At 40.8% G+C, this 18041-nt stretch overlaps 1 protein-coding gene across 3 annotated transcripts in view; it reads right to left on the minus strand.

The window, feature by feature from the left end:
- Window positions 1-16001, minus strand: part of FBXL5 (F-box and leucine rich repeat protein 5) — a 34090-nt gene extending 18089 nt beyond the window's left edge. For all 3 annotated transcript variants that reach the window (XR_010743435.1, XR_010743434.1, XM_066317283.1), the window contains exons 1-4: window positions 15851-16001; window positions 3901-4116; window positions 2009-2104; window positions 1021-1204 (exon numbers count right to left, since the gene is read on the minus strand). Coding sequence is in view for 1 of the 3 variants with exons in the window: in XM_066317283.1 (XP_066173380.1) it covers window positions 1021-1204; window positions 2009-2104; window positions 3901-4116; window positions 15851-15976 (622 nt within the window). In the remaining 2 variants the exon portion in view is untranslated. The remainder of the gene's footprint in view (window positions 1-1020; window positions 1205-2008; window positions 2105-3900; window positions 4117-15850) is intronic.
- Window positions 16002-18041: the final 2040 nt, after the last annotated feature.

Genomic DNA, 18041 nt, shown 5'->3' on the forward strand with positions numbered 1-18041 from the left:
CCACAAAGCTACATCTGTCACATTCATCTGTAAAGACTCAAGAGTATTTCACAGAATGGACCATGATCTTTTCTGAAGGCTTCACCTGGAGGGCAGAAAATGACCAGTTGAGTAGTTCAGAGAAGTCAAGTTTCATCAAAAAAATCTGATTACAGAGTAATTCATCAAGTTTTTGTAATGAGAGCAGCCCATCTTATCAACATCACAAACTCAGCCCATGAGAGCTCGCTCTACGTATCAGACTCACACCAGCATTACACTTTTGTTACATTAACTCCCCTTCCTTGGGGCATCAATTCCTTTTTGTTAAGAGTGAAAACTGTCAAGACTGACAACTTAGGCTGATTCAGCAGTCATAAAACAAGTCTGAAAAGTCTACTTTAGTAGTTATCCTTTTATTCTAAGTTTCAACAGAAAAGGTAGCTAGAGATAAATGCGAAATAAATATCCACTTTCAGAACACACATTTCATCGGACCGATTCACATAATGGACAGGTTCATTCCCTTGCATTACTCCATACTCACAGGTCCTTTCTCATTCCTGAGCAACTCAGGAAAGTTAGGCAGTGGAGCTGGGAAGGTGAATGTTTTTAGTTTGAAATACTGTCACCTGGATAACTATTCTGTGTTATTAAAACACCAACCCAAAAAGCTTGCAAAGCTGTCCTAAAAACCAAGAATGAAATGCAGAGTCTGCAAACAGAAAATATATTTTCAATGGAAGTGTGAAATTAGAAGGTAAATTACATTTTCCATCTGTTTATTGTATCAAATATTAACATGGGAGGGAAGTGAGAAGAATGTTGAGAACAGGTAAACAGTGAAGTACTATCTACCTTACAACTTCCCAAGATGCCCATATCAAACAATAAAGTTTCTGAGATTTCAAAACTAGTTTGCAGATATGGCCATTTTATAGAAACTACTCTGTCTGCCTGTACATAACTTCAGGTAGCTCACTGGTGTGGCTTTTTAGATAAAAACTGCAGTTTGAAAGTTATTTTAATTAGATACTTCACCTTGATCAGCCTTCTCATCCACAGAATACTTAAAGACCTTCTGAAGCTCTTCTGCTTGATTCCACTTACTGAAACCTCTGAATTCTTCAGCCTCTTTCTGTGAGCAGTGCTGTGCAATTACTTTCTTCTTAATATCTTTCAGCTCTTCATAAGTAAAGTATTCCATCAACATTGGCTGAAAAACCTAACACAAAAGAAAAAGAGAAAAATATCTGATGCTGACAGAAATAGTCAATAATGCTACACAGACCTACCAACACAGAATTTCCTACCTCAAATTCTCTCAAAGTGAAACACGTCATACATTAAGTGAACCTTAGGTGAAGGAACCTTCCTTAAGTGAAGGACAGGACCATGGAAGTTTTAAATTCTAACCTCTGGCTTTCTAACAGAACATAGTATCAGGCAAGCTGTTTTAATTGTTTGCCCCACCAGAAGAGATTAAAGTTGTTTAACCTACGTAACTTATCAAGGTACTCACACGGAAGGCAACGTAGCAAGGAAGAAAAACATGAGAAAAGACTTCCCATGGACAGACTTCAGAAGATGCTTCCCAGTTTTTGGATACCCATAAATCATCAGACTGGCAGTACTAGTCTATGTTTCAAATATAGGTCAGCAGCTGTATGGGAGTGTCAGTTTGAGTCATGAAGTACTGGTTCACAGGACCTCTCTTTTCTCATTTAGGTTTTGCTACATATCCATTCTAACTACTTGCTGGAAACAAATCCCAGCCCCAATGGACTTCTGTTACCAGTTTTTTCAAGAATTAGAATTTCATCATAAACGTCCTATATACTCCGTTTCAGAAGGTGCCACTCTCCAGTCAGAGAACTGAACAATGACATCATAGTCCTGAATGCAAACTAGCATAGCAATAAAAAGAGAGAACTGAAAAAACAATGAACCTCTAAGCCATTTGTCCCTATTCAGTCATTCCAAACCCCACAGAAGATCTCCATCACATTTGAAGAAAATCTTTACCTACCTCCTCTTCCTCTTTCATATGAGGAAGGAAATCCCTGGTAAAGGCTTCCAATCTCTCCTTCAGCTGTTTCGCATAGTTTAGCTGTTCATATTCATTCTGAGAAGAAAGCAAAGACTTAATGGTTACCCCATCTCATCCAGTCATCCAAGGATTGAACAGTCCAATAAAGCAGTGGCTCAAAGGAAAGCTCATTATGCCCTTCCCATGCATGCACCAGGTCTGCTCTATTTCATGGTAAGAACATGTTTGCTTAATTACACTGACACTCTGCACTGGCCTGGTAACAGGCAGGGCAAAGAACTCCCTGCCTGCCTGAGTCCAGTTTATTTTCTTAGCAGATATTAATTCATTTGTCTAATTCCATTTTTACTTTGGAGCAAAGAGTGAAATCTGCCAATATACAATCTCACACAAAGTTCATAGTGGCAGACTAATTTAAGTATTTCGATGGTTTGTATATAAAGCGTTCTAGGATGCAACAGTTCTACTTCATCTTTTAACTGAATACACTTTATTTTAGTTACTCTAAAATTCTAACTTCCAAATTATAATCAGAATTTACAGTCAGCAACGGTACAGATGTAATGCTGTACAGATTTTTACCTTGGAAATTGATAAAACTCTTAAATAAAGACGTAACTGACTTTTAAATGCTCAAGTTAATGTCCAACCTCATGTATCAATTTTGTTAGCTTATTCTCTGAGTCACTAAAAAGAAGCTGCTTCTGAGATCTGCCCAGTAATTGCAACATACTGAAGTTCCTCCTAATTCTTACTGTAAATCTTGTTTTTCTTTCCAAACTTTTACAACATCAAGAAACCCTGACTATGACAGAGACAAGCTTAAGCCATCAGTTTAAATTAAACTAATCACTCCCTAAAAATAAACAATAACTAAAGTTAATGTATCTAAAGAGAGCTAAAGGAATCTGGTTTTTCCCACTTAAGAAACCAAGTAATAGAATAACACTATCAGAGAAGGTGTAACACAAAGCCAAGTGTTAAATTCCCTCTTTTCTTTATTTCCTGATTGGTTAATGGACACAAGATAAAAATTAAGGTTCATTATGCATAGGGAAAAAAATGTATGTAAGGTTCCCAGTTCACAACAAGGCTTAGACAGTAAAATGAAGTCAATTAACTGCATAATTAGTATTTTTCTTACTGAAAATCTGAACCACACATACTAGAAACATAATGTGGGATGTCAAATGACTGCTGGAGAATATAGCTCTTAGGGGGCAGGAAGGGGGAGTTGAGTTGGGTACCCCCAGAGAAAGACATGGAAGAAATTCAAGAATTCTACTGGAGAAGAGCTTAAGAGGTAAGCTGCTGTCAAAAAAGCCAGCTGGAGAAATCATTAGAGTTCTCTGACAACTGCATCATTAACAGGACTGCTGAGCTACAGATTACTGAAGGAGTATATGAGTCACAGAATAAAACAATACTTCTTTTTTTTGTAAGTCTCAGAATCATCTCCATTTGTGACAATAGAATGCTGTGCTTCACAAAAAGAAGATCCTCAAGGTTTCCTAACAAATTAATAAAACCCCATTATTTCTATAGCCAAAAATTTCTGACCAGTTAGCAAAACATATATTTGAATTTGAATTTATATTTGAAACTTCCACGCTAGCTCTCCAAAACACCTTTAATTATACAGTGAAGACTGTCACAAAACACATCTCTGAAAAGCATTTTTAATATAAATTTAGTAACTGTGGTGAATGGCAAAAGAATTTGTTTCAGACTAGAAAGTATCAAAAAAACCCCAAAAGTTTCTTCTTCCTCAATTTATTAATTGAGAGAGAATATGAAGAAGAGTCAAAGCAAACTAATATATAATCACAGCGTGTTTTTCTCATGTCACAAATCTCTCACAGTCTACTTACCTTTACGTTCTTTAACCCTTTCTCAAAAAGGCTAAGCATCTCTGAGAGCTTGTTGTCGGAGTGCACATTGTACACTGTCCGGCTACGCTGCTGAAGCAAACCAATGATACACTCATTTTCAATCTGCTCATGCATTTTAAATTCCTTGAATGTGGCATAAAGAGATTGCAGCAGGGCCCGAAAATCATTGTTGTTGGAGAAGTTGGTCTTGGAAAGCTAGGAGAAAGAAAAGTTCATAAAAAAAGAATGAAAATCATGTCAAACTCAAGTTAAATAATTAGAATAGGTATCAGCTCCAAGGGATTCATTGCTCCCCTTACTTATAAAAGGTAAAGACCTTCAGTTTTTAACATAACATGAAACTGTAAAATCAAAGTTGTGTTTAAGCAACATAAACCAAATCTTGTGAAACACTGAGGTAAACAAATGTAGAAAGATTTCCTGACAGAAGTCAATGCAATCCCCCCAGCCCAGCAGATTCCTGACAGGCTTAGACCCTTTCCCAATCCACATTTTTGTCCATACCAAAAAGCCATTAACATAGACACCTGAGCCCATCCTTAGGGATATATTATCCACAAGGAATATCGAGTCCTACCAATGAATACAAACTACATTAGCTGTTGGTGGAGGTTTCCAGTGGAGCAAAACCCAACAAATCAAGACTGATCAAAATTCTATGTAACACAATAGTGCCATTTTTACATGCGTACAGTCACCATCAGCAACAATACATTTTAAAACTGCATTTTCCTTCAGTGAATGTAGAAATCCATTCTTATACTTTATTCCATGTACAGCTTCAAGAAGCATAGTCTACAGCAGTATACAAGACCAAGCATTCTAAAAGTAGACTTCAACTCAGAAAATAAGCTTCTGCAATATTTAGAAGTGGCTCAGCTACAAAGACTCTGGAATTTATGGGTTTTACAAGAAATGGGAATTTGAGATATACATATTCATACAAAATACTTACAACAAAAACAAATACAAATTGAGATACGCAAAACTTTTTTTCATTAAAAATCCCCAAATGCACGTACTCATTGTGACATTGCATCACCACTTCCTGGCAGCCACCAGCAAAATGCAACTGAAACACGCTGGACACCTGCCAAATCCTTATGCAACTCCAGGTCAGCAGTGCATGCTGTACATTACATGCTGTACACTACATGCTGTACATATGAGTAAAATGACCCTCACTATGGAAAGACAAAGTTACTGAGCCCCAGAAAGAAGAGAGAGAAAACACAGCAAGGTTTAAGAGGGCTTTTTGCTTTGGTTTTCTTGGTTTTTTTTTTTTTTTCCAATATGCTTTAGACCAACTACTGACAGAAGTCAGAAAAAACTGATGTCTGTAACACACTCTTAGCATCTGAAGCATATCTTGTTACATATCCCTAATGGGGAAAGATCATGCCTTCAAAGGCCATTTCAATCCCACGCTACGCCCAGAGAATGCAGCACTACGAACAGTGGTACTACATGAAACTGAGGGCTTGACTTTTCACACTGAAAAGCAGAAGCCTGAGCAAGCACAGGGGATTGGCACAGAAGCAACTCCTCAGGACAGCCTCCTGACCCCCCAGCACCTGAGCCACATCTCAATAACTAACTGTGGTTTTTCAGGTGGCAATTCCTTTGATTAAGGACAGTGTTGATACAGTTCATTCTACCCATAAAGATCCACAAAGAGACTGGAGACAGTACCCAAAGACCCTTTCCCCTCCAAGTATTCCACATGCTCCCAAATGCTTAGCATTTTGATTGACTTAAAAATGTAATGCTGAAGTGAATAACAAGAAGGTTACACAAACCTACTGTATTCTGCTGTTGGCTTTAAAAACAAATCATGAAGTTGGTTCTGATAAAAAACTAGCATCTTCTCATCGTCTTGACTCAAAGCCTTTTCAAGACACAAAATGTTCAGTTGAATCCACCTATTGTCATCCACAAATCTGGAACAATTAAATAATCTCTTTGTGCATACTATTTAAGAATGTCCATTAGAAATGGATTGTTATAGAAGCCACTGTAACATGAAGCACTTGTATATTCACCTCTGCTACTGAGGCTTACAACAGATTAGGACCTATAGAGAGGATACTGAAGTTTAGTAACTACAGTTGAATCAGAAATCACTGTATTCAAAAGGTCAGCCAAAGCTGAGAACAACTGGCTTTTCAGAGGACAGGTAGCCTAGCAACAAAGTCACTCGGTCAGACCGGTAATTTCATTACCAGGATTGATGAAGTCTCATGATGGGGGACCAAGACTATTAACAGACAGCAGCTACTCCATTCTGAGGTCCAGTTTTCACCAACAACGACAAGGAAAACTCATCCAAGAGTTTAGTAGTGCAAAATAAAAACCACACGCACCCAAATTCAAAGAGAGAATACAAGGGAGAGGAAATGGACTCTACTATGGAATTCTGTTGACATGAAAAAATATAAAGCACAGTGCATGTGAGAACCCTGAACAGGCTTAAAATACACTACACTAAATCACAGCCAGCAGTGTTCAAGAAACTTCAGAGTTTTCTGGGCTGCTGAAGACATTACATTTAATCAGCTGTACTTTACAGAACAACTGGTTTCGTGTTTGGAATGCAAATTTTAATTGAGGAGCAGTACCACAAGAGCAACAGTTTTAGTAGCTCCTGAAATTCAGGAATTATTCATAATCCAAACAGCCTGAGCAACTATCCAAACAACAGTCAGTCGTCCTTTGTATTGCAAAGTCTGTTTGAAACACTTCAGAGACTTAGAGCTGATGCAGGCATCGTCTAGAAGTAGCCAGGAGCTTTTAATTTCAGTATGAACTTTATTTACTAAACCTTTATTAAAGAAAATAAATGATGCAATTAAAGCATAGCCATACTCAAAAAATCTTTGTAGCTCAGACAAGTACATACCAGTTTTAGGTGAGTGTCCAACTTACTGGACTATAAAAGAGCCATTAACACAGTCAAGATGAATGTACAGACTTGTAGCGAACACCTTTCTTACTGAAAAACTGTTTTAATTTTTGTGCTTTAAGAACAAGATATCAATACTGGCAATATTAACAGCAACTGCTCTTTAGACAGTGCTTCATGTTCACAACACTCAACTGAAATAACTCTACATTCAACTCTTGCATCTCCCTCCTGTCTTTAATGTTTTCATTAAAAAAATGAAACTTTCTGTCTGATCAAGACAGAGACATTTCTATCCACAATGTTGAGAATAAATAAGGAAGCTCAAAACTGCTAATTAAATCACCAAACAAAACACAGTATTTAACTTGGTTTCTGGAAGTGTTTTATACATGTGCCAATATGGAAAAATGTCTTCTCAGAAGGAGGAAATTAATTTTCCGGTAATGTTAGTTTACAGTGAGCAAACTGAAACAGTTTTTTTCCTACTAACTATGCCAAAAATACATTTAAGGAGTGAAAAAATGTTTGTTTCTTCCATCCAAGCATACTAGGAACCGACGAGGAGAAAGTAGCAAAGAGGAATAAAGAAAAAGTACACTGCTCTTATCAGACTAGGACAGCAGTAAGCGAACTCTAAGCTGCATGCTAACATTCCCTGTTACAAGCATCTCTATTCCCAACTACAAGTGGAAAACTACAAAAATAGGAGGAATGAGACGAGGAGTGGAAAAAAAATTTTTTCCACTCTCCCTACACATTTCACAAATTTAAAATGGAATAATTTCTCAAGGTTAAAAAGATTAATGTGGCCACAAGTTCACAAACCACCTAATTTCAAATGAAGGTTTTCCCTATCAACACCTGAATTCTGAACAACCATTAACCTTAAAAAATCAGTCTGGAATCTAAAAAAAAACTGAAGACATTTTTTTCTTCCTGGTCTTCTTGATCAATTGTTGTTCTTTTTCAAGCGTCATACCAAGATACATTTTTGACAGGTCATTTCTCTATATTCTGTTTTCCATGTATAACTACATTAAGACTTATAAAATCACCTGATAGCCAAAGGATAAGAAATAAAAGACATAATTTCCTGGTAATCAATGTAGACTAGACATTTACTACTAGTTAATTCAGCAGATTTAAAACTAATTTAAAACACAGTAAAGTATTTTTCATTATGGAGCTGGTAGACCATTCTGATTAAAAGAAAAAAGATACCAGGATAAATATCAGGAAAGTTTTTCACCCACAAGGTGGCTGGGAACTGGAAAAGGCTCCACAAGGAAGTGGTCACAACACCAAACCTGATAGCGTTCAGGAAGCTTTTGGACAACGCTCTCAGTGTGACTCTTGGGGTTGGGATTCTTGCACAAGGGCAGGAATTGGAACCAATGATCCTGAGAGGTCCCTTCCAACTCAGAATATTCTATGATCCTATTCTACAATTTTATGAAAAAAAAACCCCTGATTTTTAGAATAGACTAGCAGCGGGGTAAGAAAGGAGCAGGCATTACTAGTCAGCTGTATCCTTCCACTGTTACACTGCTGGGTATTAGCACTCTGCATATGCAGTAGCACTAAAATTTAAAGGACAAATCTGGACTCTGCAGAGGTATTTAGCTCCATTTCAGGCACAAGAAAATGGAGGAACAAAAACCGTAACAAGGTGTGCCTGTGTCAACAGCAAGAGCATGTGGTTTCATGTTATATTTAATCCGCTGGAAATGAGGGCGTGGCTGTGGAGGAGGAAACACACGGAAGGAGCAGCCCTGCCTCTAACTGTACATTTCTGCCGCTCCTCTGGAATATGCACTAGCCAGCACACAGCTGCAAGATGAACCCACCTGGTGTACTAATCCAGGGAGGAGTCTGCCTTTTACTGGGTTCATTTTCACCTGGTTGGAGCACTAGTTACACCCAGTTACAAGCCATGCCTTCCTTAGCAATCCCCAAGAATTCAGGTGATATTGTCCCCAAGGAAGAACACGGGTGCTGAGGTAGAGAATGACTGTCCTCAGTGTCACCTCTCCTTGGTGAACGAGGTGAACAGTAGGAGAATTAGCTAAATTGCTTCACACTCCCACTTGTTTATGTGTATGAAGCCTTAAAACAGAGGAGAAACCAGTTTTCTACCCTGGGCACTTTTCTTGGCAATGGGTCAACCCAAAATAATAGCAATTAGTTAAGCAGGAAGGACAGAATGTGGACTCAACAAGAAATCCAAAGCTTTCAAATGCCCTTCTTTCTGTTGTTGTCTCCTCAAAGCAACCCCGCCCTCTGTGTAATCTTCTAGTTGTTTTGCAGCATCACTGAAGTCTTGAAATAGCTTTTCAGAAACCAAACTAATCAAACAAAAAAAACAACACAAACAAAAAAGCCCACAAACCAAAACCAACCAACAGACATTATACAGGATTCAGGCAGACAAAATTACAAAATTATTTTGTTTTCAAAGAACACTGGCAAAAAACAAAGTTAAAGCTCATTCAAATTTCAAAGGCTAAGATCAAGCTGATAAATGCCAAGCATAAGGGAACAGTGAAAAAGCTCTTGTATTTCCATTTGTGTCTTCCATATCTGTGTCTTGTACTACATCCACAGTCAATTTTGTCTAATGAACACCTATAGATCAGGTTTTGAATCACAAACAGCATTTCACAATGAGACATGAATAACAACATGGGACTAACTCAATCAAGATTTTCAGTGATGCAATTGCTACAAGCATCAGATCCCCTTGGGGTTCACAGTAGAAAGCACAGCTCAAGATGTACTGATAAAATCACTAAGCCTCCTTCACCATGTGATTTCCACAGGTAGAAGCTTACCAAGGCTGGAAGAACAAAGGCTGTCACCAGGTCTGTTGAGAAGAATCAAAAAGAATAAAAAAATTTAAAACCAGTTAAAAAGCTACTAAATATATGAGCTATGAGGGCCTTGAATGAAAGCATGATGAACACTTCCAACTATGCTGTTATTTATCTATCAGTGTCACACTATTCTACATGCCATGGAAGACTTCTTTCCTGTCTTATACCCTCAAGGATACAGGTTCCTACTAAGACCTGGTCTTCTGGCCTTCTGTGAGGTTCTACCTGAAATGCCAGGAGTGAAACCTCCCACTGCAGTAACTCACAAAACAGAACCACAGCAAAAATGTCTCTGCACCTCAGCATCAGTCTCACTACAAGTTCCTAACACAAAGGTGGGCACTGGAAAAATTCTCAACTCCAGCATAATCCATCCTGGGCACTAACTGCAAAAGCAAAAAGCCAAGTCTCAAGAATTACAACTCCCAGTACTTAATCAGTTAAAGTGTAATCTAGGATAGCCACAGAAAACCTGCACTAACACTGATACACAGTAATTACAGGTCCTGGACTTTTAGAAGACATCAGTTTCTTTCTTTCTTTCTTTTTTTTTTTTTTTTAACATAGAATGTGAGAGAATAAATTGTTACTTAAAGCAGAGAAGGACAAAGGTGGGTTGTTGCTGCTTCCCAGAGCAGACTGGGAGAAAGGATGAAAGATCAGAGCAGTTTGTGAAAGGTGAACAGAAAACTTTTTTCATACAATGAAAGGGCAAAAATAGCTAATAAGCAACTACTTGGGAGAAAAACTGCTACTACGTCTGGCAGGCAAAAAAAGATATAAAAGCATCTGGTAAGTAAGAAAAAAATAGGTGTTTTGATAGACAAAATTAAAGAAATTATGAGAAAGGAGCAACAAGCGCTAAAATTGTCCTGAAAAAAGAGTGAAATTGCTATGCAGCTCTGAAAAACCTCAAGAAAACCCCAAACACATTTTATCACTTTTGTTCCTCGTTTCAGACCTCATATGGCAATCAAAACACACTTATTTTAAAATGTAGATATTTGAAACACACTGTCACTTTCAAATTCCTTTTCAAAATATTCTTCCTCAGGAAAAAAAAAAATTCAAAGCTGCCACTTCCCAGAAGGCAAAAAGTTACTGAACTATTCAGCACCTCCCAGCTAAGATGAAAAGATAACTGGTACAGCCCCTGATGAAACAGACATAGACAACATACTGCTTGCCTATCTCTGGATGTTAATGAGCAGATTTAATTTCCTTCTATCAACCAAGGAATTTCCTTCCATCTTTTGCCTCCAGTGACAGCATAGCCCACCTAAGTTTGCTATCTAGGACTAAACATCTCTCGATGTTTAGCTAATGAAAATAGCTCTTTCATCCTAAACACAGGTGAAGGCAGGTGTTCAGTGCTACAGAAATTAACTGGGAATAACCAAAATCTATGAATTTCTGAATCAACACACACCTATTTGAAGCAACACTGGAAAACGAATGGCAATGTACTGAAATATCGAAAAGGGATTTCAAAAGGAGAACAGAAGGTTTACCAACACCTTTTTATTAGAAACACAGATACACTTATCTTATTGGAACAGACATTTTCTGTTCTCAAGAGCATCAAGGGAAAAACATTTCACTTTGAAACGGTTAAGTTCTAAGTTAATAATTAGTTCAGTTTTTCAGATTTCAGTCCCCCTAGCTGCCACAAAAAGTATGATGTCAATGCAGTCATATAATGCCCTGTCCAGTGTTTTGCAATGCCAAAACAACTTCATTCAGAGTATTTTTCACTCCTAGACAGCTCATCATACTACAGATAACATTAGAAAATTACAAACTTAACATATGAAAACAATACATTTTCTTCAGCAGAAGCAAAAGCTAAGTACAGGCAAGTTGAAAGAACAGCATTTACACTCCAAATACGGAGGACAGAGAACACAGATTATACGAGAAGTGATACTTTAAGTCAACTATTTAACAGGAAAGGCAGATGACAACATAAAAAACTAATGTGTTCTTTGCTTCAAGTCTGCATGAAAGAATTAATTAGGAAAAATATTTATGGCAGTTAATTTTTAGCAAACAGTCAGACTAGCGTAGACTAGAAAAGAAAATACTAGTTAAATATTTATGCAAGTTCAATGCATTCAAGTCACCAGAATATGACGAAACTGATCCAAATTTCCAGGAAAAACTAGCCAAAGCAATTACTGAACCATGAGAAATAACTGCAGAGAAAGATGAGATCACAGGAGACTGAAGTCAGGCAAACAAAAGAAGGACCTTAGATGTTTTTGCTCAAACACCAAAAGGTTTCACAATAAAGCTGAGCTATGAAAGCAGCTGTTCCCTCCTGCCATGGCTCATCCTGTTCCCTCCCATACTGACAACCTGGTTCTGGAGCTTGTTTGACCTCTTAGTGAGCCAGATTTACTGAATCACCTTTCGCTTCAGTTCCCTGGATGAACTAGCTGCTCATCAAGGGGCCAGACGAGCACAAAAGACATCATCAGCAATTAACCCTTCCAGCAGCAGCCAGTAATTACATCCACTCAGTCACAGTTTGAAGTCTCACACTAGTTTTGAGAGGCAGACAGAAAGACATGAGAACAAGCAATCAAACACTGATATCTTCATTACAGCATTTAAGAATGCCATCATTTTTCCTATTCCTAAAGCGCCCTACACTTGCTAGGTTTAGGAATTCTCCAACACAAAGATGTGAAAACGTGCTTTGTAATTCCACAAGCGAGCAGGAAGTCTGAAATCTCATACTGTAAAACCGGGTGTTTCTAGGGAAGGCCTAGCCAGAATTTTATCACAGTCTGTACACAGACCAGAGTCTGCTACTTGAGTAGTCCCAATCTTGAAGCTGTAAGAACTAACAACTGGCCAGCACAGATCTGTTGAGAAAAAATAATCTAGCTTCCTTTTGATAAGATAATCAAACTTCTTAAAAGGAAAATGATACATGTTACATACAGATCATGACTTCTCTAAGGTTTTTGGCATCGTTTTGCCTTACAGCGAAGTAACTGATTTCCCTGCAGGAAATCGCAGGGTAGATCAAGTACTCGCAAACAGTGCTCTCAAGTCCAAGCTACCAGTCTCCAGCCAAACCAAAATGGGATTTTCATTATCAGCTGAAATCTACGTTGCTTCATGTGTGACAGATACTTTCAGACACAGCTAGGAAAGCTGGCATTACACAAGTGGCACATTCTCGAGTGCAGGAAACACAAGGCCATAATGCACCAACAGAAACTGCCTCACTGGACATCAGCATGCTGACTTGGACGAGTGCATACTGCTCCAGACCCAATAGGAGTCTAACGACAAAAATTAAAAGGAATTTGAGCATCGGTCCTCAGAGAAGCATGGGATTAGAGAAGCACAACGCAAGCGTGCTGCTGTTAAAAAAAGAACTGCAGAACAACGAATCTGCTCTACTCGACACCAGCACCGTCCCGTTCTGCACAAGATTTCAGGAAAGCACAGACATAATCAGGCTGAGGTTTCACAGTAGCTTCAGTCAATTTAGTTGCTGGCTGTCACAGTCCCACTCCCTGCCTCCCACTGGCTTCAGTACCGATTTGACCGGCGCTTGCTGGCAGCACTACATCAACAGAAAACCAACCCTCCTTCAGAAAAAAAAATAAATGTTTTCTGCCAGTCTGGAGCCTTTGTGAGTCACCTCAAGCACTGATGGGAGCCAGAGAGGCAAGCAGTTGTAACAGCAGCAGTCACATAGCTTAAACTGTTAGAGAATGGCAGCTTAGCTCTGACAAAAGCAACAAGTACACTGAGGTACAGCAAGCGTGACCCATGTGATGAAGAAGAATGAATCCGTTTGCTTAAGCCACAGAACAGATAACTAAGATGGAGGACGTGGCTACAACTGCAAACCAGCACAAGATCTTTCTGAAAACGAGTAACAGTTCACTAGAGATGGGAAAACAGAATCTGCTCTATTTGTGGCAAAGATGACGTCAGGCATTAGGACAAGCATTTCAGTTTATAAAGACTGTCTGCTGTAGCACTGCACTACCTACAGGGGGGACTTCCTCAGAGCACTTAATGAATTTTCTTATCATCAGAATAAGAGACAGTTTTGATAACAGTGTGGATTTCCTTATTAAACATACGTCTAATTACTTTTATTATCCAAGTCCAGGGCAGTGTACACAACACAGGTAAAAATGCCATTTAAGAATGCAGCAAAGGTACAGTGAAATCTTTGCAAGCAACAGCTAAAAAAGTCGGATAACTTTCCTAAAGCATCAAACAGCTTAAATGTCCAAGTTACTGTTCTATCTCAGATGCAGTCCTGGAAGAACAAAATAAACTCTGTATCTCTGTCCTAAAGGAGTATATAAGCGCCCATGTACTTAATCCACCAGAAACATAACATAACTGTTCTCCTGAGAAGCAAAGCATGGATGAGCCCATTTCACCCTTACTAACATTTGGTGGAATTTACTAAATTCAGACACTAGCAGCAACTACATTACAGTCTACAGGGAACCCGATGAACACAGGTAACATATAATTCACAAAAGTAAGGAACCCTCAAGGTCAAACTAAACTCATAAAGAGCATGGCTTTGGAGATTATAATTGCCATACAAGCAGAACTACAGACTTATCTAATTGCAGCATCGCAATCCTACAAGAAGGAAATTCAAAAACAATCTGGAAGCTTTTCTGGAGCAAAGCTGTCATTATAAAAGTCACAGGCAAAGCCCAGAGTCCAAGTTCTGAAACAGGATTAAAGGATGCAAAATTAAACACGTTTGAAAAAAGTGCCATTACTTCATGCTTGCACTTATTTAAAGGAAAAAGGAAGCAAGCAAATTCCTGTCTAAAAAGTGTTAGAAAATGAAAGGTTATGAACATTACAAACTGGATAGTATTAACCAAATTTTGCAATACTTAGGAAAACTGGTAATTGCTCCCCAGGAAGTTTTATGGCATGGTAAATTTGGTCAAAACTTTGTGGGAGGCTCAATAAAAGTAACAAAAATGCCTCTCTAGGAACAAAACCCAAACGACTACAAGATCTGGAGGTTTAAATGAAACTTGTTCTGCTCCTGTAAACAATAAGCTGAAACGGCTACCAGGAGTCAGTGGAGGTGTTTGTTTCCATTCAAATAAAATTCACTCTGTTACAATATTACAAATTTTTCTGCCTCCGCAGATTACACTGATGGCAAATGTAGTCTCAGGTAAAAGGCGAAGTGAAAGAAACTACACAAGGTTTCCCCTTCTCCTCCTGCCAGACCCTGTGCTCACCCTGTCCAGTTAGCAAATCCTGCAAAAAAGAGCTGTAGGTTTTCTTTAGCCTGTTAGCAAACGGAAGAAGATGCACACGAAAGGATCTGGTGAATCCCAGAGCAGTGCAAGGTGGCTTGTGGAAATCGGGAAGGAAGCATGAACTCCCCCACGCTGCTGGCAGCAGTAAGTTATTATAACTGCCTTTCATATAACTTCACCCTTCCTTTGAATGCCTGTAGCCAATGTGGTTCTGCAAACAGCCATTTATGCCCGGAGATGGGAGGCACACAACTTCTTGCAGTAGGAGTGCTGCCTGTGAAGCATTTGCCCAAAACCTTCCCACAACACTCAAAGCTTGCTGCAGGGAAGTTTGCCTTTCAGGTGACACACCAGCCTTGATTACTTAACCACCCTGATGCAAGAATAAAAATTACTTTGGTCCACGAGCAAAATTACATGTATGCAAAATAAAAGAGCGTGCCCCGGGTAGGTTAACGCCACTCAGCAGCCGAACGCTGCGCACAGAACCGCAGGCAGGGTCCGCGGCAGCCCGTGCGCGGGCAGCGCGCCCCGCAGCCTGCCCGGCTGACTGACAACGCGGCCGGGGCGCTGCCCGCGCACGGAGCGCCAGGCCCGCGGGCGGCTCTGCTGCTCCCTGCGCGCCACCGCCGCCCCTCCGCGCCGGCCGGAGCGGGACACGGCGCCCGCGGGCCGGCCCGCAGGGCAGCGAGGGCAGCCCCAGCCCTGCGCGGCCGGGGAGCGGCACCGGCAGCCCGGGAGGGGCTCGGGAGCCCCGCGGCAGCGCAGGGCAGAAGTTACCGCGGCGGGGCCGGAGCGCTGACAGCTGCGCGCTCCCCAGATCCTCCCTCCCGCCCCGGGGCAGCGGCGCGGGGGCCGCCCCGGCCCGCTACCTTGTCGCAGTAGAGCCCCACGAGCTGCTTCATGCGCCAGTGCGGGGCGGAGAACACGTCCACCTCCTCGGGGAAGGGAGCCATGTTCTCCCCATGGAGCCGCGCCGCTCCCGGCGGCGCGAGCATCCGCACCGCGCGTGCGCCCGCCCCGCGTGACCGCGCCCGCCGCCCCGCGCCTGCGCAGTTGGGTGCGCCCATTCCCCGGGGGAGCGGCGGCGGCGCCGTGCCTGTCCTGGCCCGGGCGGATAATGCCGGGGAATTCCCGCTTGGGACGCGCTCCCGCTCGGCGTCACTGCCTTAGGGCCGTTCAAGCCAACTGCAGTACTGCAGGATTTGAGATCGAATGCCTTGGCAACGCCAAGGTGGCTGCTTGTGGATGTAAAAAACATTCACAGAGTCAGTGAGCTTGGAAAAGGTCACGGAGTCGAACCTCTGACCGAACACCTTATCTACTAGACCATGGCCTAGTGCCACGTCCAGTCTTCCCTTGAACACCTCCACGGCTGATGACTCCGCCACGTCCCTGGGCAGCCCATTCCAATGTCTAATCACCCTTCCTCTGACGCAATTCGTCCTAATGTTCAACCTATGCCTTCCTTGGAGCAGTGTAAGACTCTTGTCATATTGCTATTTTCTTGGGAGAAACAACCGACGCCCACCTGGCAACAGCTTCCTCCCAGGTGTTAGTAGGGAGCAGTAAGGTACCCCTTGAGTCTTTTGCAGGCTAAATACCCCCAGCTCCCTCAGCTGCTCCTCACAGGGCTTGTGTTCTTCTCTGGACATGCTCCAGCCTCTCAGTGTCCTTCCTGAATGGAGGGGCACAGAACTGGACACAGGATCTGCGGTGTGACCTCACCAAGAAGGCTCCTAAGAAAGCTGGTTGTACATGCTGCAGCAGGGACTCTGCACCCAACCTTATGTAGCATTTGTGCCAAATAAGTTAAGTGTGTTTGTTTAACATCCGAGCCAAATGGACTAGAAACACCTGCCTGTCATACTGATCTGCTTGTGCAACATTTCCAAGTAAACTGGAACACTTGGCCAAATTGAGATTACGCATCGATTTTACAAAAGCTGTAACTGTCAGCCAACAAGTAGTGTAGTGAACCTGTTGACCAGCATGGCAATGTTCAGTAAATGTCACTGAAATACATTGTCAAATGCACAATAGATACAGCAGCAGGCCTTTCTACCTGAAAAAATGTACAAAGTCTTTGTTGCACATTTTAAATGTATTAGAGCTAGCAAGTTCATGGGTATAAGCAATTCATTGTAAACATGTTGAAATATTTTCTGTAAAGTCACGTGAGTTTTTAGTCCAGTGTTTCTCAACCAACTAATGTTGGGAATAAAATTATGGTAAAAGCAGTAAATTGTGAACTAAACAGAAGCGATCATGTTATGAGTGTTATTTAGCAGACACTGTGCACAATAATCCTTTTATCTCTTTATCTAAGGAAATGAGTCTTAAGAAATTGCAGTATTGGGCGTTTCCTTTTCCATTAATCCTTTCCTCCTTGAAGGACTTTCGAACACATTGGCCTACTTAGCTATTTGCAGATATGTATGAACCTTGGAAGGTTAAATTCTTCCAACTTTGGGGTGCGAAAAAAAAGCGGTTACACAGGAGAGTGGAAAGGAGGGAGAAGCACAGGTGTTAAGCAGCTGGCTAGCCAGCACATGGTTGTGTTTGCTGCTTGGTTGGTAAGCAGAGCTCTGGATTTGGGGAGTTTGCCCTGACACACAAGGCAGCAGGTGACACCTCATGTTACTGCTGTAGGTAGACTTACGCACTGAAGACACAAACCCTTAAGAAACAGTGTTTGAAGTTCATTGCTTACAGACAAGCTTATGAATATGAGGTCTTATTTCCAGGCTAAAGCATGTAGTCCTACAGAATGGAGGTTATTCTGCCAGAAATTCATGCTTAAGTAGTGACAGGGGATTAACATTCCCAGCTGTTACACCTTCCTACTGCTGGAACTTACCTCTCCCATCTGATAGAAATAACAAGAGAAAACATGGTGATTTCTCATCCTCTGGGATTCAGAATGTAAACGTATGCTGAATTTCCTGATTGTTTGGGTTAATATTCAGTTTGTGAACTACAGCATCTCCGGAGCAGATATGTTGCCAATTTTCTTTTCTTCATAGGCAATAACATGTTCTAGGAGAGAGGGACAGGGAGCAA

This window comes from Sylvia atricapilla, chromosome 4 (assembly GCF_009819655.1).
Source record: "Sylvia atricapilla isolate bSylAtr1 chromosome 4, bSylAtr1.pri, whole genome shotgun sequence".
NCBI classification, from domain to species: domain Eukaryota; kingdom Metazoa; phylum Chordata; class Aves; order Passeriformes; family Sylviidae; genus Sylvia; species Sylvia atricapilla.